At 49.1% G+C, this 22,262-nt stretch overlaps 1 protein-coding gene across 1 annotated transcript; it reads left to right on the top strand.

Annotated features, from left to right (window-relative positions):
- Window positions 1-3,100: 3,100 nt before the first annotated feature.
- SESN2 (sestrin 2) lies at window positions 3,101-21,583 on the top strand. Its single transcript, XM_004455697.2, has 10 exons — window positions 3,101-3,603; window positions 11,650-11,715; window positions 13,715-13,912; window positions 14,272-14,454; window positions 14,566-14,778; window positions 15,319-15,469; window positions 15,930-16,048; window positions 16,419-16,609; window positions 19,279-19,423; window positions 19,852-21,583. Exons 1-10 carry the CDS (start codon window positions 3,514-3,516, stop codon window positions 19,936-19,938), a joined length of 1,443 nt encoding a protein of 480 aa, XP_004455754.1. The 5' UTR covers window positions 3,101-3,513; the 3' UTR covers window positions 19,939-21,583.
- The last annotated feature ends 679 nt before the right edge of the window (window positions 21,584-22,262 follow it).

The raw sequence follows: 22,262 nt of genomic DNA, 5'->3' as shown, positions 1-22,262 counted from the left end.
TGGACTGGAAGCTTCACCTCTAGATTTTCAGAGCTGAGCACAGTGCCTGGTACACACTAGATGGTCAATAAATATTTTCTGAATGAAAGAGGAAGGAAAGGAGCCAGGCGCTGACCAGCAGACTTGCCCGGAGTGGAGCTGGTTCAAAGACTTACCTTTTCACCAGTTCCTTTTGCTCAGATTTCAGAGGCCTTGGCTACCTTTGGATGACAAGGGCTTTTCATGGAGGCTGTCCTACACGGAGCGCTGTGTTGGCCCTTCAGTTATAGGCCAATTGACAGTTACAGTTCTCACTCCCAATTAATACATTGGAACTCTGATTTAAGTACCTGTTCCTTGTGCCAGTCTGTTTCTTACACCTTCACTTCCTTCCCTCATCCATGGCACAGTGGAGTTTCTGCTTTGAAGTCATTCCTGCCTGGGTTTGAATCCTTGTTCAAACTATTACTAAGCTATGTGACCTTGGCCAACATACCTCCTGAGCCTCAGTTTCCTCACCCAACAAATAGGGGCATGATATTTACCTCATGAGGTTGTGGTGAGAGTTACATGAGACAACATGTATCCTGTATCCTGTTGTGACAATGGATATATCCTGGACCAATGCTGGAATTCAGTAAATGTTGAGCCCCTGCCTCTTCCCATCTTTCCTTCATTGAATACTGGGTTAAAAAAAGAATATCTGGGAGGGGAGCCGATTTGGCTCAGTGGTTAAGTGCCTGCTTTCCACATGGAGGTCCCGGATTCAGTCCCCAGTGCTTCCTAAAAACAAACAACAAGCAATACATATGAAAAAACCAACTCAGGGGAGCCAATATGGCTCAGTGGTTGAGTACCGGCTTCCCACGTACAAGGTCTCAAGGATGCCCTGGTACCTAAAAGAAAAAAAAAAAAAACTTAAAAAAGAGCATCTGGGGAGTAGGTATAGCTCTGGTCCCAGGTTCAATCCACCATACCTCCTTAAAAATAAAAATAAAAAAGAGCATTCAAATTAGACTATTGGTATCTCTTGCTTTTTCTTCTCACAAAATCACTAATTTTCTATAGAGGAGAGTATCTTGTATTCATTCATTCAAAAAATTTACTAGAGATTCAATATATGCTAGTGGAAGGTACAGAAACAATTAGACAGTCTTGTCTTAAAGGAGCTCTGACACGGCCCAGCAGAGTCAAACTGTCAAAAGTCAAAGCATGCTTTAGACAAGCAATTTTACCTTTCTGAGTTCAAGTTTCCTCACTTTGTAAAAGTGGTCAATAACATATTCCATTGTTAGATGGAAGGAGGAGGTAAGACATAAAAATATGATAACAAGTCTGCATCAAGTTCGAGGATTAGTGGTATAAAGAGGTAGAAACAATGTGTTGTAGGAGTTGATAAGTGGGAGAGATTACTTTCCACTGGGCTGTGCTTTCTGAAGGAAGCGGCATTTGGAAGCCTTCATTCAGGCCACAAACAAGGAATTAAAGCATTGAATGCTGGGTAGGATTTTCAAAGGGCAGAGATTTGCAGAAAGAACCATTGGAAGAAAGGCTTGAAAGCCAAACGAGGCACTGTGGGTGTGAGGTGATGAGACTGAAAGGTAAATTGAGGCAGGTCTCAGCAGGCCTTGAATGTCAATCTAGGGGTTTGATCTTTATTCTGTAGCTGATGAAATACCAGTAGAGTTTCTTCCTCTGGACATTGACATTTCAGAATAGTTATTTCAAGTGAAAGCAGAAATTGAAACAGAGTGCTTTGGAGGGAAATTCAATTCAAAGGAAGATTCAGTTACCAAGGGCATATTACTGACAGGACTTTACACAAGGTGGCATAGGTGAGGAGGAGACAAAGATGTCAAGATGTGGACCATTCCCTTCAGAAGCTTATAATCAAAAGAGTCACATAAGACATGTACACAAAAAATTACAGTAAAAGATAGTGTGGTAAGTTCTGTAATAGAGACCCAGACCAAGTGCCTTGGAAGCTCTAAGGAGAGTGAGATGAATTTTTTTTCCCAAGAGGCTGGAGCAGGTGACCACATCAGAGGCTCACCTTTGGAATTGTACTCTTACACACAGAAAATCTCAGAGGATTCCTTGGAGGTCATATAGTCCATCTCCACTCCTGCCAGGATCCCTGTCCAGAGTAAACAATGATTTTAAAATTTAAACAAAAAGTGGAGCTCTAAAGAAAAACTGTGAAGGAAGAGGCTCTGTGGGAAGGGGACAGGAGAAGATTAATTCATCCTTGAGGTGCTGAGGAATCTTGCCTTGGGTGGAGGCAGTTTCCTCCCAAAAGGAGAGGTGAAGGCCAGGAAATAGATGAGGTGAGGGAGGAAGAGTGTATCTGGAGAGAAGGATAAAAACAGAAACTTGGGGGAACACCCATGTTTCAGGGGATGGGAGGAGAAAGGAGTCAGAGAAGGAGTGGCCAGAAAGTGAGAGAGTAAGAGGTGAGAAGAGATCCAGCACAGCACCTTGTCACTAAGTTTCGAGAAGGGGGGGTGGGGGGAGGGCAGTGGTGGAAGACAGTGCCTGAAGTCCCAAGGCAGCAAGCAGAAGGGGGGAGATTGCAGCAATAGGGATTGAGGTTAGAAATGAAGTAGCCAGTGACATTTCAATGAATGAAGACTCTTCCAGAAACCTCCACAAATAAGTTGGGTTCCCTGTGTCTAGTACATTTGAAGGCAGAGGACTCTTCTAGGCCGAGGAGAAATGGGCTGTGCCCTCTGACCTCCAGAGATCTGGCATTCAGCTCTCTAATTAGCACCCCTTGATGCGACGGGCCAAACTTCTAATCCTCACCAGCCCCTCTAGGAACGGAAAAGGTGAAGAAAGCACTTGGGAGGGACTTAACACCGGCTCTCCGGCCCAGACCGGTGAAGTCCCGTTTCATCACGCAGCCCTAATGACTCTCTGGGTTGTCAGTGTTGCCTGGCCTTGCCTGCGTCTGACTAAACCCTCTTGCAAAAGTTTGCAGTATTGGTTCGGGCCAGACTACAGCTCCCAGAGTTCCTGGAGCTTCCCGAAGCCGATTGGCGGAGCAGGGGGCTCCAGAGGGCGGTGTCGTCCCCGCCTCCCCGGGAAACAGGCATCTGATTGGCTGCGGCGGGGGGCTTTTGTGTCCCCGCCCTCCCCCGGGGACCGCAGCGGGCTGAGCTCTGTGCTGGTGTCAGGGCCGAGGAGCGCTGGCAGTTCCGCGGCGGGGATGCTGAGGAGCGCTGAGTCCGCGAGCAGCCGTGGCCACTGCGGACTTCCCAGGCGACCCGGGCCGTGAAAACCCTCGCGCCGCGGCCGAGCGTCGGCTCCCGAGGCCGTTCGCCGTTCCAGAAGCCGGACTGGGGGAGAGTCCAGCGCAGCCGCGGCCGTTCCCGCATTCTGAGCTTTCGGAGCGTTCTGGAATCGCGAGAGGCACCCCACGGTCCCAGCACCTCCCCGGCAGCCCCGGGTCCCGGCTTCCTGCGTGCGCCCGTCCAGCGGCGCCTGCGGGTGCCTGGGTCGTCTGCGAGCCGCGGCTCCGTCCTGGCGCACACGATGATCGTTGCGGACTCCGAGTGCCGCGCGGAGCTCAAGGGCTACCTGCCGTTCGCCCGGGGCGGCGGCAGCGGCGCCGTGGCCGAAGAGGTAAGCGGCGGCCGAGCGACGCCACTCTGCCCGGGAGCCGCGAGCGGCGTCGGAGCCTCGGGCTGTCCCGAGCCGTGTGCGCCCCCTCGCCCCGGCTTGGGGAGGGGAGTGCAGTGCGTAACCTAGGAGTGGGGTTGCATCAACTGGCAGCCTCGGCCCTCGCCGCCCCCACCCCTCAGCCCCCGGCGGTGGAGCCCTCCAAGGCTCCCGCCGTCCCCTGGCCAATGAGAAGGGGGCTTTCTCCAGGTTCTCGGGCTTTGGGCTGTCGTCGAGACCGCTTCAAGCCCAGGCAAATCCCGGCCCGGGCGGCCCGACCACTCCTCCTCCCCGCCTCCTTCCGCAGATTCCCTTCCTCTTGTCGGGGGCAGGCAGGCTGGGGACTCTTTCTAGGATATGCCCCCGCTCCAGTCCTCGAGCGCCGGTCATTGGGCATCTGGGACTGGCCAGCTGAGGCTGACCGGGTCTCCTGCTTGTCCCGTCTCCCTACCCCCACCCCCGCCACCTCCACCACCCCGGAGTTGGAGGGAGGTGGGCGGTGCGCGCGAGGAGGTGGGGCCGCGGGCGCTCCGGGGGCTTGGCGGACTGCCCGGCAGCCGGCGGCGGCGGCCCAAACTGGGAGGACAGGGGTTTGGGGTGGGGGAAACTCTGGCTGCGGCTCGCGAAGCGGAGCGTGAATTAGACTGCGCCCTATTAAGTGGTCTGAGGTCCTAGAAGTTTGTTTCGCAGGGTTTCCCCTTCCCCCAGGCGGAGCCCTGAGGGGCATTGCAGTGAGCCTAGGAATAAGGCCTGCCCTAATCTGTTTAACAATCTCGTTCCGTACAACCCTCAGCGATAAATAACATTTTATCATTTGTTAAGCACCTACAAAATGTCAGGCTCTTGCCTGCCTTTTCTCCAAATCTTTCAGGCCTATGCCAACAAAATAGGAGCTTGACTATAGCCCCGTTTTACAGAATGAGAAAATTGAGGCCCAGGAGGGATTTAGGGAGAGAATTCTCAATAATCCCAGCCGGGTGGCTTCAGGATTTTGGAGTGTGCTTGGGTACTTCGGGAGTGTTGCTTGCAACTCTTGTTTCCAGGCAGCATGGAGTTAGGGCTATTACTGGGGTTGGGAGGCAGAATGCTAGTCCTGATTCATGTGACCCAGGAAAATCTCTACCCTGCTCTGAGCAATCTGGTTTCTTGGTCCTAGGTTCAGCTTTGGATGGATTGGTTCTAGGTTTTCTGTTAGCTTGAGTTTAACTCCTTCCCCACCGTGGTTTAGGAGCCCCATGTGCAGAAATGACCACTGCTCCCGTTATCATGTGTTGTGTGACTTTGACCTATTCGCTTTACTCTGAGTCTATTGCCTTCTTTGTGAAAAATGGAAATAATATTACTGAGAGTGCCTCGACACTACAGTTGGAGAGAACTGGGTTATCTCCCCACCCTCCCACTCACCTGCTTTGTGACTGGCTAAGTGATAGATGACCTCTCTGCTCCCCAGCTTCTTCTCTTGGGGCATTTGATAGTTATCTCCGCGGGATTCTTGGGAGATTTAACTGAGAAGACAAGCAAAGGCGCAGCACAGTACCTGGAACATAGTAGCTGCATCAGACACGCCAGCTATGGTTAGAATGTGGCCATACCCAACTGGGATCCTGGCACATACTTCCCTTTCCCCAGATAGTCACTCCAGGGCGTGTCCTGAGCCTACTCCTCCTCTCTGCTGTGAGAGTTGGTACGTCCCTCTCTGGGAAGTGGTCTGGGGAGTAGAGAGTGTCTCAGGTAGTTGGTACAGCCTTGGAAGGAGTGGTCTTTAAATGGAAGCCTTGCATCAGCAGTGGGGAGATCTGGTGGTGTATAGCGTGTTTCTACATATTCTTTCCTGTGAAAAGAGGGCCTTGGGGAGGGGGGTGTCTGCTTAGGTGGGAATCTTTAGGAACAGAAGGATGGGTTCTGATATTACAGAGCCTGGTGCCTGAGGCCCCAGCCAAGACCCAGATGTGCAGCCCCCTCATCTCCCCATCTTTTTACCACATGCCCTGTTAGGAAGTCAAGTCCTTCAGGTGTATGTATCTCGAGAAAGTTCCAAGGGCTTCACTGTATTGGTATTCTCAGAGCCTTAATGGAGTATAGAATCACTTCCTCAAATATTACTTCCTCAAGAAAGCCTTTCTTTGCCTACCAGTTAAGTACCCTTGGCATACCCTCTCCCAGTTGCCCTTCTCCTTTGTAGGAGCTTTTATCCCAATTATAGTGAAACAGTTGAGTAATTAGGTGTTTCTTGTCTGTTTTCTGTGCTGGACTAGAAGTGCCCAAGGGCAGGGATCCCATCCTGCAGGTCTCCTGCCGCAGCACTGTACTTAGCACCTAGTAAGTGCTCCTATTTGCTACTTGTTGACTTAGCTGACCCTTGTGAACTCCGCAGGCTTTGAAGTCGTATCTGAGCTTGTGCTCCTGTGGGACTGAACCTTTCAAAGTCCCTGGGACCTCTAATGAAGGGATTACAAGACCTATTTTCAGAGATGCTTTTGAGGAATCAGCAAGATCAGATGTGTATGCCCAGCTCCCAGTGGGCATAGCAAGTGAATGGCAACCCCTTCTTCACCCTTCCACCTTAGGCTGATGGTCAGGGCTGTTAGGACTGTGTCTTCCTTTCAGATGTAAACCCAGGAAGTATATCTACTACGTTCAGCCGACCAGAGTTGCTGACATGGCGGGGTGGGTATCTCTGCCTGTCCCTGCCAGCAGAGTGACTTAACAGGTTTCTTACTCATTCCCAGGGTCGCAGGCTCTAGAAAAGGTATCAAGAATAAAGACTGCAGCTATTCCAAGAGGTGTATGTGGGCAGTGGCCAGAAACCTTGGAAGGCAGATCAAGCTGGGTTCAAGTCTCCAGGCTTGGGGCCATTCCAAGAGCCATCCTGGCAAAATGGAAAGGGTCTTAAAAGGCAGGCAGATTTGGGTTCAAATGTCTGGTGCTTAACCTTTGGAACTTTAATCTTTTTATGTATGCGAAATAGAGATACCCTTAAGCCCAAAACTGATGTGCAGATTAAATGGGCCCTGTATGCATGTGCCTCAATTAATATTAAGTTTAAGGAGTGCTTAAATTTGGGGCCAGGCAATGAGCTTGAGGCGATTTTCCTCTTTAAAACTTGCCCAAAGACCTCCCTGTTGAGTGACTTCTGCATTGAATGGCCTCCCCTGAGTGTTGTCTGACTCCTCCAGTGCTCCTGCTGTCCTGTGTGACCTCCTTCAGTCATATCTGTAAGAATTGCCACTGTTGGTCCCCCCTCTGCCCCACACTAGCCGTGTTGCCTTGGGCAGGTTGCCCACCTCCTCTGGGCTTCACTTTCTTTGCCCATAAAGTGGAGGTAGGGAATTTCATCTCTATCAGATGTGCTAAACCTACACTGTCCAATATGGTTTCCCCCAGCCCCTGAGGCTACTTACACTTCAATAACTTAAAATGAAGTAAAATTAAAAATTCAATTTTTTTGTCACCCTAGCCGCATTCCAAATGCTCAATACCCACATTCCAAATGCTCAGTACCCACAAGTGGCCAGGAGCTACCATATTTATTGGACAGGGCAGATATAGAACATTCCATCATTGCAGAAAGTTCTGTTGGACTGCTTTGTATTAGGCAATGGGGTAACAACAGATCCCTAGACCCAGTGTGCCCTGAAAGTGAGAAACAATGCAGTGTGACAGGTGCTGTGATCAGGGGCAGTTGATAATGGGGGTTGCCAGCAGAGATCAGGGACTTCTAACTCCTGGGAACCCCAGATACAAAATCCTTGAAGCTATTGAGATCTTAAGAAATTTGGAGAATGGGGAATTGGTGTTTTTTTTGTTTTTTTTTTTTAAGATTTATTTTTATTTTTTTCTCTCCCCTTCCCCCACCCCATCCCAGTTGTCTGTTCTCTGTGCCCATTTGCTGCGTGTTCTTCTTTGTCCGCTTCTGTTGTTGTCAGCGGCACGGGAATCTGTGTTTCTTTTTGTTGCATCATCTTGCTGTGTCAGCTCTCCGAGTGTGCAGCGCCATTCTTGAGCAGGCTGCTCTTTCTTTTGCGCTGGGCAGCCCTCCTTACGGGGCACACTCCTTGCACGTGGGGTTCCCCTATGCGGGGGATACCCCTGCGTGGCAGGGCACTCCTTGCGCGCATCAGCACTACACGTGGGCCAGCTCCACATGGATCAAGGAGGCCTGGGGTTTGAACCGCGGACCTCCGATGTGGTAGACGGACGCCCTATCCATTGGGCCAAGTCCACTTCCCTGGGAAGTTGTTTTGGCAGCTGTAAAAGTCTCATTTGAATCCCAGTCTGCCATCTCCTTCCTGGCCGAGTGTCCAGAAGTGACTTGACTTAATCTCTCTGAGACTCATTGCTCATCTGTAAAATGGAGCTATAGTAATAGTCCTCTCTTAAAGCACAGGCAGTGAATGTGAAGTAAATGACTAGGCACTGGTGACCGGTGAGGTTCTTTACCTTTATCATTATTATTGACTCCCTCCCCCTGAAGTTCTGGGTGTCAAGGTCAGGTTTTTGGAGCCATGGATTAGAATCTCCCTGGTCTTGCCCCCAGGGTTTTGCGGTGTTTATAGGCCCTGCTCCCTTTTCATCACTTAGATATTAAGTCAAAGGTCATGGACTGGGAGAGAGTATAAATTACAATGTAAACTATAATCCATGCTGTGTAGCAGTGCTCCAAAATGTACTCATCAAATGCAATGAATGTACCACACTAATGAAAGAAGTTGTTGATGTGGGAGGAGTGGGGGGGTGTGGGGAGTGAGCTATATGGGAACCTCATATTTTTTAATGTAACATTTTGTGTGAACTATGTATCTTTTTTTAAAAAAATCTCATCTGGGGCTTTCCCTGTCTTTTTTTTTTTTAAGAATTATTTTATTTCTCTCCCCTTCCTCCGCCCCACCCCCGTTGTCTGCTCTGTGTCCATTCGCTGTGAGTTCTCCTGTGTCTACTTGCATTCTCAGAGGCAATCTGTATCTCTTCTTGTTGCGTGATCTTGCTGCATCAGCTGTCCGTGTGTGTGGCAGCACTCCTGCGCTTTTTTCGCGTAGGGTGCCTCTCCTTGCGGGGCGCACTCCTTGCACATTGGGTTCCCCTATGCAGGGGATACCCCTGCATGGTGTGGTACTCCTTGTGTGCGGCAGCACTGCGCGTGGGCCAGCTCACCACACTGGCCAGGAGGCCCTGGGTTTGAACCCTGGACCTCCTTATATGGTAGGCAGACGTTCTATCAGTTGAGCAACATCCGCTTCCCTCCCTGTCTTTTTTTTTTGAACATCTTATTTTTCTTTTTCTTTTTTTTTTTAAAAAGATTTATTTATTTATTTCTCTCCCCTTTCCCCCCAACCCCCCTCCGGTTGTCTATTCTCTGTGTCTATTTGCTGCGTCTTTCTTGTCCGCTTCTGTTGTTGTCAGTGGCACAGGAATCTGTGTTTCTTTTTGTTGCATCATCTTGTTGTGTCTGCTTTCCATGTGTGCGGCACCATTCCTGGGCAGGCTGCACTTTCTTTCGCACTGGGTGGCTCTCCTTACGGGGTGCACTCCTTGCGCGTGGGGCTCCCCTTCACGGGGGACACCCCTGCATGGCGCGGCTCTGTGCGTGGGCCGGCTCCACACAGGTCAAGGAGGCCCGGGGTTTGAACCGCGGACCTCCCATGTGGTAGATGGACACCCTAACCACTGGGCCAAGTCTGCTTCCCAAAATATCGCAGTTATCTGTGCCCCATCATACACTCCTCTCATTGATCTATTTCATTTCCCTTATAGAATCTGTGATTTGAAATCCTATTCATTTATTTCTTTGCCGTTCCCCATTAGGTCCTAACTTCTATGAGGACTGAGACTTTGTCTTATCACTACTGTATTCCAACTGCCTCATCAAAAATATTTGTCAGAGGAACAGTTTAATTCTGGTTCCTTCTGGAAAGCACTGAGCACAGTGCCTTATACTTGGGAAAGTGATCAATAAATGGTACAAAACAATGGTCCTCCACCCTGGCTGTACATTATACCGAGGCCCCAGCCCAATTAAATTATAATGGGGGAGCTGGGCATTGGTGGTGGTTTTTTTTTTTTTAAAGCTTCTCCAAGGGATTCTAATATACAGCCTGGGTTGAGAAACTGTTGTTTGAAATAACAGTGAGGTTCATGATGGCTGACTTCTGTTGAGTGTTTACTGTGATGTAGGAACTGAACAAAGCACTGTACAAATACGATCTCATTAAATGCTCATGACTACCCAGTGAGAACAGGTCCTATATAGCCCCATTATTTGGTGAGGAAACGGATGCTCATAAAGCTAGCAGACAGCAACTGGGGCAGTGTATTATAATTTGCCCCAGGGGGGTTGTGTCCAGAGCCCCTATGTCTTAACTGCAGTTGTGGTCATCATCATCATCATCATCACCATCATCAGGGCTGGAAAATGATAGATTCAGACCTATAGCTTACAGACCCACAGGTGTCACCTCCTTCCCTTAGGAGCTCCTGGGACAGGTTTTGGAACGAGAAGGATCCCAAGGCTGCCCCACAGCTCTCTGCTTCCCCCTCCCTACCTGCTGAGGTTTCTCCCTGTCCTCAGCTCCCCTGAGGTGGAGGCCTGTGTGTAGAGTCAGCAGTCCTAATCTCCCAGGCTGTGCTGCTGGGCTTTTTCCCTTTTGTGAGGGAGGAGGGAAGCTGGAAAGGGAGTGCTGGGGATTGTGGTGGTCACTGCCCTGCGCTTGGGCCAGAAGTGTGTGCTAAAAGGGGCCTGAGCAGTTAGCCTAACCACCGCCTTTGTCCAGGATGAGTCCAGGTTGCTTTCCAGGGGCACAAGCAAGGTAGTGGCAGAATTGGTCCTTATCCCTGGGATTCCTAGGTCCAGTGGTTCTTTCCTTTGCCCCAGAGCTTTGCCTCCCTCAGGAGGGCTTTTGGCCACCTGAGAAGGAAGGTTCAGTGATAGAGTTTAGCCCCTGGACACTGGGGGTTGGTGCTCAGTCTGGACTCTAATGGGGAGGGGCTTGAGGGGAGATGCTGGCTGTCCCGTGAGGGGTATGACTCTGGTTTAGGTAAATTCTATTTCCAAGGCCAGTGCTGAGAGTCCTCCCTCTCCACCCTACCCCATCCTCAAATCAACTAAACAAACAAATAAAAACATCCTCCCTGAATCCCATCTCTAGAACCAGAAGAAGCAGATTAAGTATATACATGACTCTGGTGGGTTCTAAAGAGGCTCAAATACACACAAACAGGAACACTCCCTCCTCCATGTGAGAATAACTGCTGCCTCAGACAGCCTGTGCTGATTTCCTCCATGCCTCTGCTTTTTCTGCAGTCTTCATTCACAGACTATTGTGAATGACCTGGCCCTGCTCTCCGCAAAATGTGGTCAGGTGATGGGGAGCCTTAAAACAGACATTTACAAACACTGGGGGTTGTGGGGGTTACAGACAAGGGACCACCCAGAGGTCGGGAAAAGGGACCACCCAGAGGTCGGGAAAAGATTCCCAGACCTTGAAGGACTAAAGAATTAGCTCTGCCAAAGGAGGGATCAGTGAGAAGGTGATAACTCTGGGCCCCTAATTTATCTGGCAGGCTGTGGGAGATCAAGGCAGAGTTTTAAACCTGTTGATTTAACAGGACTCTAGGATACTTGCTTACCTGACTCCTAGATACACCTGACAGGGGGACATTTTTCCTTGAATGGGTTCTACAGGGCTGCCAAGAAGGTGATCCCCTGGAGATATGCAACAGGTGGCTGTATCTTTCCCTTCCCTGCGTCCCTCCCACCCAGCAATTCTAGGGTTCCTGGGTCCCTGCCCAGTTCCTGATAAACTTAACCAGTAGAGTCAACCTCCTTTTCACTTATGCTTCTCCATCTACCAGGTGGGGGTATCTAGCTCCCAACTGGCTCCTCTGTGCTGGGTTCATCAGGCAGGTGGTTTTAAAGGCTCAGTGTGGCCCCTCAGGCAGGGAGGAGGCTGGAGAGATAGCTATCCTCTTAGTCTTCCCTTCTCCTGCTTACTAATCATGATATGTGTCCTCCAGGAGCAGAGGGAGAACCGGGCTCGGCGAGGCCCTCGGGGGCCCAGCGCCTTCATCCCAGTGGATGAGGTAAGCTTGGATGGGGTTAGGAATCTTTGGGGGGCTTGCAGGGTGAAGGATGTCTTTTCCTGTCCCTTGAAACTAACCCTTCAGGTCCCTGCCTCATTCGATCTGCAGAATAGCTCTGTGAAGCAGGCACCTTCAACCCCATTTTACTCGGAAGGAAATAGGCTCAAAGAGGTAGAGTGATAATAACACAGCTAGGTAGTGACCAAACTTTTGATTCCCAGATCAGTGCCCATTTTTCCTTAAGAAGATAGAACAATATATATGTTTATATTCTCATTCCTGACTGTGTATATATGTAAATTTTTTCCAGCCTCAAAAGTAATACATGGGGAAGCAGATGTGGCTCAAGCAGTTGCGTGCCCACCTCCCACACGGGAAGTCACAGGTCATTTCCCAGGGTTTCCTGAAAAAAGAAAAACAAACAAGCAAAACAAATGATAAAACCAACTCAGGGATGCCGATGTGGCTCAGTGGTTGAGCACTGGCTTCCCACATACGAGGTCCTGGGTTCAATCTCCAGCCCCCGGTACCTCAAAAAAAAGGATAATATGTTCATTTAAACAAAATTTCAACACCCTGTAATCCCACTTTCTGCAATTAACCATTTGCTACTATTTTCCAGACTTTTTTTTGTCTATACACACACTTGTTTTCAATACAAAACCAAGGTCATAGTTTACAACTGGCTTGTTGTTTTTTTTCCACTCAGTACAACTGAGACATCTTTCATTACTGAGTCAATTCATTCATTCATTTATTAGTCTTTTGAATGACTCATCTTTGCTGGGTGCTGGGGATACAGCAGTGAACAAGAGAGATAAAAATCTTTGCCATCATGGCACTTACATTCTAGGATGTGGGGGGGCGGATGGAGGGAATATCTTTCAAACACATGTATAGAAAACTGAAAAAAAGTTTCCTCATTTTTATTTGGCATTCAGTGAACAAAGAGGAGTATTTTGTTTCCTTGTTCTCTGCTCTCCTGAATGTGTAGGCCAGTGGTTAATGAGCAGTTAACAAATATTTAAATGCCCCAACCCTACCCCACCCTGTAAATGTAAGGTGAACAGCCACCCACCCAGAATTTTAAAATCAGCTATTGTAGTCTTCTGTTTTATTTTATTTTTTCATTTATAAATAACCACTCCCCTTTTATAAAAAAGGAAATAGGTTTTGGGATTAATCTGGATTTGAATCCTGGTTCTGTCATTTACCAGAGCTGTGACCTTGAACAAGGAACTAAACCTCTCTTGTCCCAATTTCATTAGTCAAATTGGGATAATAATAGTATGTACCTTGCAGGATTGTTGGGAAGGTTCAATGAGATAATGTAGGGAAAGCTCCAAACTCAGTATAGTACCTGGCATTCAGGAAATGGGAAATTTTGCACTTACACTCCATGGTTGTATGGATTTGTACTTTAGGTTGGGAACTCCATGAGGGTAGGAGAAACTGTACTTTAACCTCTGCCTGAGTTTTCCTATCTAAAAATGGAGAAAACAGTACTCTAATTCTATGGTTTGCTGTGGTGATTAAATGAATTATTATATATAAAGTACTTATACAAAGCTTGGCCCATAGTAAATATAAGTATTATCCATTGTTATATAAAATGCCAAATATATATTTGTTTAATGACCTAATGAAGTATCTCTGCCTCTCCTAGTTCCTTTTTTTTTTTTTTTAAGGAGGTATTGGGTATTGAACCCAGGATCTCATACATGGCCAGCAGATGCTCAACCACCGAGCCACATCTCCCCAGTGAGAGCTGGTCTCTTTACCTGTTTGTCTTTAGGAGGCACCAGGGATGGAACCTGAGACTCATACTTGGGAAGCAGGCACTCAACCACTGAGCTATATCCACTCCGTTTAGTCCCCATTTTTTGGACATGGATGTTTTTTTCAGTTTCTTAATATAAACTCACTGCAGGGAATGTGTTGATGTCCTTGGTGGGAAGTGCTGGTGGGTAACCTATGATCTCCTTACCTTTGCTGCCAGGTTCTTCGGGAGGGGCCTGAGAGCCTGGAGCAGCATCTGGGGCTGGAGGCACTGATGTCCTCAGGGCGGGTGGACAACCTAGCAGTGGTGATGGGCCTGCACCCTGACTACCTTAGCAGCTTCTGGCGCCTGCACTACTTGCTGCTACACACGGATGGGCCCCTGGCCAGCTCTTGGCGCCACTATATCGCCATCATGGTGAGCCTTTTGGGGGTTCTGGCTTGGGATCTCTCTGCTGGGGGCTTCCTGAGCTGATTCTGTGGATGAGAGGGAGAGGCAGCACAGAATAGAGCAAAGCCCTGGCTCCATTTGCATGTCCACAGGATTTTAGATTTTGAAGAGAGGCATCTTTAGTGTCTGCTTTACAGATTGGGAAACTAAGATACAGGGGCTCGGGAAACCCTTCCAGAGTCACACTGCAAGCCCAAGCCGTGGCAAAGCTGGAGTTAGAACTTGGGTTTCCTGCCACCCCATGATGTCTTCCTCTGTGGGATTGCCACCCTGAGCAGGGCACAGAGAAGAGAGGGTGATTCAGGCTCTGTCCACCACCTCTACAGGCTGCCGCCCGCCACCAGTGCTCCTACCTGGTGGGCTACCACATGGCCGAGTTTCTGCAGACTGGTGGTGACCCTGAGTGGCTGCTGGGTCTCCACCGTGCCCCTGAGAAGATGCGCAAATTGAGTGAGATCAACAAGTTGCTGGCACATCGGCCATGGCTGATCACAAAGGAGCATATCCAGGTATGAGGACAGAGAGGCAGGTCCCCAAGGGAGGATGGGGGCCGGGCTGGGACATGGTTTACAGACTAGGGGACAGGCACTGAGCAGGACGGGCCTTCCCTCCCCCCCCAGGCCCTGCTGAAGACCGGTGAGCATAGCTGGTCCCTGGCCGAGCTCATCCAGGCCCTGGTCTTGCTCACCCACTGTCACTCGCTGGCCTCCTTCGTATTTGGCTGTGGCATCCTTCCTGAGGGGGACCCAGAGGGCAGCCCTGCTCCTCAGGCACCTTCACCGCCCAGTGAGCAGAGCAGCCCCCCCAGCAGGGACCCATTGAACAACTCTGGGGTAAGTCACTGGCCTGGGTCTTGGTGGGGGAGAAATCTGGCATGACCTCTGGTCCTTGGAGAGAATCCACGGCTTCGCTTTCTCTTTACACTGAGAGGCCTTGGAAAAGTTATTTGACAAGGATGCTTAGTTTCTTATCTGTGAAATGGGGCTCAGTGGGTTGTGAGGATTAAATGAAATAATCATGTGACTGGCCTGCCAGCATAGCCCCATAGGCTCACAGTTTTTAACATTTTAAAAAATGTTAAGTTTCCTCTTACTCCAGACAGTGGCCTTGTTTGTCTTAATATAAAAATACGGGTACCTAAAAAATTCCTCATCTGTAAGGGAAGTTGTGCTCTAGGAAAGACATATTTATTCCTTAGCCTCTTAAACTTTACTTTGGGAAGCACAGATCACAGAGCTGCATGCACTATGCCTGTCATGGAGGATACGCTAGGCTTTTGTGATCATTCAGGGAAGTCTGGCATGTGGCAAGAATGTGTGGTTTCCCAGGGCTGGGGGAAGAAGAGGTGGTCACCACTGGGCCCCCTCCTCCAGGGCTTTGAGGCTGCACGTGATGTGGAGGCTCTGGTGGAACGCATGAGGCAGCTGCAGGAGAGCCTGCTGCAGGACGAGGGGGCGTCCCAAGAGGAGATGGAGAGCCGCTTTGAACTGGAGAAGTCCGAGAGCCTGCTGGTGACCCCTTCAGGTACAGGATCACAGGCATCCATTTCCAGGGGTGGCCCCTGCTTACCCCACCTTTAGTGTGGAGTAGGCACCTCTCACCCCTTATCTCTTCTACTCTGGAGGCAGCCATATACCTTTCCAATAGGTTCCAAGCGTGGATTTTGGGGCCAGGCCTGGGCTTGTTCCCCTTTCTGGCTGTATGATCGCTGATAAATCACTTCCTGTCTCAGGGTCTCAGTCTCCTCATATACGAAGGATTGCCACTATTTTTATCTCTCTCATTATTACTAGTAGCCTTGTCTCCTGGGCCAAATTCACCTGCTTTCCCAGGCGTGGCTCCCGTGGCATCCTAGTCCCATTCACTGTAGCAAGAGCCTTTCTCTGGCCTTCTTCCCTTGCCTGCTACGATGGTTCATCAGGGGTGGAGGCCTTGTGCTCCGGGCCTCGGCCTCACTGTGGCCTGTTTTTGACGTGGTCCTCAGCTGACATCCTGGAGCCATCGCCGTGCCCGGACATGCTTTGCTTTGTGGAAGACCCCACTTTCGGGTACGAGGACTTCACCCGGCGAGGGGCTCAGGCACCCCCCACCTTCCGTGCCCAGGTAGGCAGGCCTCTCCCCACCAGTCTTGGTTGTTGCTCCAGATTTACAAGCAAGCATGTGTGGTTATAGAGTTGGCACCTTTTCTCCCTACCTGGAAATTGCTCATGATTCCGGGGCGGGGAGGGCAGTGGAAGGGCTTCTGGGTCCTGAAGTGACTTAGAGGGTCCTGATGATAGGGATGAGGGTCGCCACCCAGGCGCATCCTCCACAGCTTCTCAGGTCCAGAGCATGCAATGTGTTATCTCTGTGGGATGGGGAAGGGGCATTATGGAAAGCCAAGGCAGGCTTCAGAGGACCCCAGGGTGGGGCCTCTCCAGCTGGCCTTGGGCTCTAAAGACTCTGCTCACCAACCCCTTTTCACATTCCTCAGGACTATACCTGGGAAGACCATGGCTACTCGCTGATCCAGCGGCTCTACCCTGAGGGTGGGCAGCTGCTGGATGAGAAGTTCCAGGCAGCCTATAGCCTGACCTATAACACCATCGCCATGCACCGTGGCGTGGACACCTCTGTGCTCCGCAGGGCTATCTGGAACTATATCCACTGCGTCTTTGGCATCAGGTGGGCACATGTCCTCTCACCCAGGGCATGTGTGTATACTGCATGTCCTCAATCTGAGCTCACAGTTCTATTTCTTTTATTTTTTTCCTTCTACCTGTACTGTTTTTCAAAGCAAATCTATTTCATTGCTGATTTTAAAAGATGATAGAAGTGATCATTGTTTGAAACGTAGAAAATGACCACTACCTAGAGATAACTGTTGTTTTATTTGATGTTTACATTTCGATTCCAAGTAGTCCTTTCCTCATAACAAATAAGCAAATAATAACAGAAATGCTTATCAGTAGGGGGTCTTAAATAATGATATATCCATTCAGTAAAATATGCAGCTGTTAAAAATGATAGTAGATATCTATTTTTATTGATATGGGAAAATGTTAAAATGTATTGAGGGAGCAGATGTGGCCCAAGCAGTTGAACACCTGCCTCCCACATGGGAGGTTCTGGGTTCAGTTCCCAGTGCCTCCTAAAAACAAAAAGCAAAAAACAAAAAAAAAAGTGTTGAGAGAAGAGAGAGCTGCTTACCATGGAGAATCTTCTTTTTGTTCCTTAAGTGTATACATGTGTGGAAAATCAATGGAAGGCTGTACTCAAAAATGTTATTTAATAGTTCTTATCTCTGTATAGTGTCATATGAAGAATTACAGTTTTATCTTGTTGCTTAAGTATTTTCTGATTTTTTGAGTAGTTTCTTTTTTAATTGATGAGATCATACTTGACATATTCTGCTACTTGCTTTTTTTTCATAAATGATTGATCTGTCATGAGTCATACTTCCTTGTCAGTGTGTATACATCTCTTATGCCATTTTTTTGTTTTGTTTTTTGTTTTTTAGGAGGTACTGGGGATTTAACCTGGAACCTCATACATGGGAAGAAGCAGGCACTCAACCACTGAGCTACACCTGCTCCCTTTTTTATGCTTTTTAATAGCCACATGGTAATCTGTTATGGGTGTATCATAATTCATTATTCAACTATTCCCTTTTTGTTGGATCTTTAGGTCGGTTGCAGTTTTTTACTTTTACAAACACCGGTACACTGACTAGTGTTATGCATAAATCTTTTGTAGATCAATTTCCAGGTGTGAAATTACTTGTCAGGGGTATACCCAGGAGAATTGTTTTTCAGTTTGAAAAAAGAAAAACCTCTTAAATTCATACTCTGATAATTATGGGAAATTTTTAAAGCTAAGAGAAAAAAAACAATTTCCCCCAATTCTGCTACTCCAGTACAACTACATCCACAGCTTAGGATGTTTTTCTCCATTACCTTTATTCCTTGTTATGCAATTGCTTTTGTATAGTTGAAATTATAGTAATTATTTTATTTAAAACATACATAACAAAACAAAAATAAAAATAAATAAAACGTACATAAACAGTCTGATTTTAGAAAATTTAGAAACTACACATGACAAAAAGCAGAAAATGAAAACCATCCATGGGAGCTGATGTGGCTTGGCAGGTGAGTGCCTGGTTCCTACTTAGGAGGTCCCAGGTTCAGTCCCCAGCCCTGGAACCTCAAAAAAGTAAAAGTCCACAATCCCACCTGCTCTTTTTCCTTGTCAGGTATTTCCTTGCAATCTTTTTTCCTATGCAAAAATAAACAAAGCATAAATAATTTTACAAAAATGAAATCTGTTAACCATTTTCTTGCCTATTCATTTTACTTATTTTACTCATTTACTGACTAAAATGTTAGTATATTTTAGTGAACACATAATTTTTTTTTTTGCTTTTCTCATTTAACAGTTTATCCCAAACACTAAAAATTATTCCAAAAATTTTTTAAAAAGGTACATGTTCCTGGTAAAAAAAACACGTATTTCTGTGTGTTGCTAGCTTTAAAATCATATTTCACTCAGTCAGCTGAGCTGTGCTTACTTGTCCACCCTCTTGCTGGTCATTGGCAGGTTTTCAGTCTCAGGCAGTTGAGGACTGGCATCTAGAATGTAGTCCAGGCTAGTTCCTGCCCTGCCTGCTTCTCTACTCTTCAGCGTGGTCGTTTCTTTCATACCTTTGTCTTCCAAGCCCATCCCCATCCACACTGATCTGTGACAACAGTGGCTGCTCTGCCTCACTGGACTGAGTAGCAGACAGTGTGGCTTCCAGACTTGTCCAAGTTGCTCTTTGACTTTGAACAAGTTAATTCCCCTCTTCAGGCCTTAGTTCATCTGTAAAGTGGCTACCAGCATCTTTTTACCCTTCTCTTCCTTCTCTGGGGCAAATATTTGCATTGACTTCTGCTCCCCCTACCATGGCCTTTACTGTGGAGTAGTGAATTTGGCCTTGGAGGTGGGTTTGAGTCCCATTTCCAGCTGTGTGACCTAGGGCAAGTGATTTCACTTCTCTGAATCTGTTTCCTCATCTATAAAATTGGGTTGATGAAGCCTCTTGTACACAATAATTTTCAGGATTCCATGAGTACACATCTACAAAATACCTGAGACATACTTGGTGCTCATTCTCTGTGCATTCCTTGATGGTAGCCTGCCCGCCTGGCAGCCTGTGATGTACAACCTCAGCGTTTCTCTAAGAGGCATGAGGTTTCCCATTGCTTCCTACCATATTCTCGCAGAGTGTTCCTGTCTGTGTGGGTGGGGGTGGAGGCAGGGAGCTACCTCTGGGAGCAGAGGGTGAGTGATGCTGTTGGGTCCTCTCCATCCAGATACGATGACTATGACTATGGGGAGGTGAACCAGCTCTTGGAGCGGAACCTCAAGGTTTATATCAAGACGGTGGCCTGCTACCCAGAGAAAACCACTCGGAGGATGTACAACCTCTTCTGGAGGCACTTCCGCCACTCGGAAAAGGTACAGCCTCTAGGGGAAGGGTGGGCCCTCCCTCCAGGGTGGACAAGGGGTGGACAGAAAAGGCAAAGACTGGAGGAACAGGATGAAGCAGATACACCCAGCTTGAGAAAGCAAGGGTCAGGATGCATTGAGGGACACTGGACTACATCTGTCCTGCCAGAGGGAGGCCTTTTGTCCTGGATTCAAGTCCTTTTTCAGTAAATACTGCCTGTATATCAGAGTTGCTTAGAGGAACGAATCATGATGGGGATGCATCTGCTTGAAAGTCTTTCAGAACTACTTGCTCCTCAGAGCCTTAGAAATGTGCAGCACATCTCTGAAGGGAAGGTGGGGGGGCACACTGCATGGTCAGTGACAGTGGCAGCCTGGGAGGGCTGGGGTGGTGGGGGATGACACCAGTTGCCAACAGGCCCTTGTCTGTGCCCCAGGTCCACGTGAACTTGCTGCTCCTGGAGGCCCGCATGCAAGCTGCCCTGCTCTACGCTCTCCGGGCCATCACCCGGTACATGACCTGACTCCTGCGTGGTTCCCGGGTCCAGAACAGCTGACCCTGGGGCATCCTCCTCCCTGCAAGGACTTCTCTGTCTGGAGTCAGACCCAGACCCCTTTGCTGTCTTACGCCCATCCACCCCCTCTAGGGGTGGGCTTGTGTGTGAAGTGCAGCCCCTGAGCCACACCCACCTTTTCTCACTGGAATGGACAGGATCATTGCACTGACTCTAGGATCCCAACTCTGCCCCTAGGAGCTGGAGAGAACTAGGAGAACCCACTGGGCCATGTCCGTCTTTCAGCCCAGGCCCCTCAAGGTGGAGGCACAGGAAGAAAAAGGGGCCCAGCTGGGGCCCGTCTGCCAGCAGGCTGGGCCGCGGGCTCCAGGAGTGCTGCTGCCTTCCTGGACTGGGACGTCCCTGCCTGGGCAAGGGAGAGGAGCAGGTGCCTCCAGGGACCGACACTCCGGGCAGCTTTGCCCCCAACCCCATTTCCAGATTTCATTCTTTCCCACCTGCCATTCACCCATCAATGTGAACATCAGGGTCACAGCTGGTCTGTGATCAGCTCTCCAAAACCTGCTCTTTCAGGCAGCCTGAAGGTCCCCTCTTCCATGGCTGCTCTATGTTGTTCAGTTATTTGATCTCTTCCTCTTACTCTTTTCTCCCATGCCTAGCGGTATGGGGGCCCCAGGAGAGGCCAAGCACATCAAAAATGTAGATTTTTTTCTAGAGACTTCAGGTTTCTGCTGGTCACTTTGCCTTGTGAAGAGGGAGTATTAGGTTATAAATTCTTGGCTTTTGGGGCCTTTATCGTTGAGTTTCAAAGCTCTTTAGGGCTTCTCCCTGGAGCCACAGTGAGTGCCTGAGAGGAGTCCCCTGCAGGGGCTGGCACCCATCGCTTCTCTCCCTTGGCTGTGTTGTAGGCATTTGCCAAAAATTTGAACTTTTCTAGGTGGCTCAGATGGCACCGTAACCCCGTGAGTATCACTGGCCAGTGACCAGGGCTTCATTGCCACACCTCTAGATGTCTGCCTCTTCACCCTGGCATTCTCAGGCCAACCAGCCAGCAGCAAATTGATTTCTGCCTTGCAGGGTCTCGAAGGCTTTTGGGGACCCCCACTCCTGTAGTCATTGTCTCCTGGCCACCTCCCAAGGACCCCTGCCTCTATCCCAGTTTCTGCCCCCTCTCTTTGATTTTCTGTAGGTTGTTTGGAGGCAGAAGCAGCCAAGGACTGACCCCAGGCACTTTCTGTAGTAAACAAGCTGTGAATTCTGACTTCTCCTGTCCTTCTTCTGGCAGCACGTGCCTCCTCTCTGACGAGTTTGGAGGTGTCTGAGGAAAGGCAAGGGCCAAGATGCTGCTGCTTCAGGCCTCCTCTCTGGGGCGGGGTAGGAGAGGAGCCTGGTCAGTGTGCCACATTTCATTCCCGTGCAGGCATGGGGAAGTGACTGGCATCCCCTTCGAGCCTCCAGCCCCTCCCCGCAAAGAAGCCGGGCAGGAGGGAAGGGGCCCCAGCCTGGGGTTTGGGATCTGGAGGGGACATGATGACTCTGTGAATGTCCTCTGGGTGGGTGGGGAAGGGTAGTAGTGTTCAAGTGCAGAAATCTTTGGCTTTGCTACCTGTTCCGGAAGATGAAAAATAAAGGTTCACTGAGGTTTTGTTTTGTACTTCTTGTTGATGGCTGTTTTTCCATTTCCCGAGGGTCATAGTTCACCTGCTAGCACAAGCAGGGAGTTGTGATTGCATCATGAACCTGACCTGCCAGCCCATGCCCCATCGGGCACTTGTGCTCAGTGCCTACAGGATTGGGAGTGGCTGGCATTGAAAGTCTCCTTCTTTCCCTTGGGTGTCCAGTCCTGCCACCCATACGTGGCTGCCCTGGCATGTGGACTAATAATGACCATGTTATTTTTCTGACTAAACCTGGCCCCGTGCTGGGTACTTGGAGGCCATTTCTCTGAATCCATAACAATCCTGCAAGAGAACTGAGACTCAAAGAGGTCAAGTGCAACTACTGAGTCCACACAGCTGGTCAATTCTGAAACCAGGATTCCAACCCAGAGGCCCTGAAATTTCACTTGCTGCTTTTCCCACTCCAGGGCTTCCCCTGTGGCAGAGGGAGGCCATTTGAGAATCTCTGGGGGAACCCCCCGGGTGTCATCTGCCCCATCTTGTTCCTACCTACTTCTCATCCTTCCCTTCCCAGCACCAAGCAGACAGAACCAGGCGTAAGGAATCAGAGACAACCCCCAAATTGTGCTAGTGCCATTTGGTGGCTGTGTGATCTTGGTCAAGTTTCTTAACTTCTCTGGGCACCAGAAACTAGTAAGCTTATCAGGAAAACCA

The sequence above is a fragment of the Dasypus novemcinctus genome, chromosome 9 (assembly GCF_030445035.2).
Source record: "Dasypus novemcinctus isolate mDasNov1 chromosome 9, mDasNov1.1.hap2, whole genome shotgun sequence".
Classification (NCBI taxonomy): Eukaryota; Metazoa; Chordata; class Mammalia; order Cingulata; family Dasypodidae; genus Dasypus; species Dasypus novemcinctus.
Note: the sequence above shows the minus strand (reverse complement) of the source record. Positions and strands in the feature narration are given on the sequence as shown.

Coding starts and splice junctions, on each gene's coding strand:
- SESN2 (XM_004455697.2), top strand. CDS start 3,514: ATGATCGTTGCGGACTCCGAGTGCCGCGCGGAGCTCAAGGGCTACCTG. Junction 14,779..15,318: donor ACCCATTGAACAACTCTGGG/GTAAGTCACTGG, acceptor CCCCTCCTCCAG/GGCTTTGAGGCTGCACGTGA. Junction 19,424..19,851: donor ACTTCCGCCACTCGGAAAAG/GTACAGCCTCTA, acceptor TCTGTGCCCCAG/GTCCACGTGAACTTGCTGCT.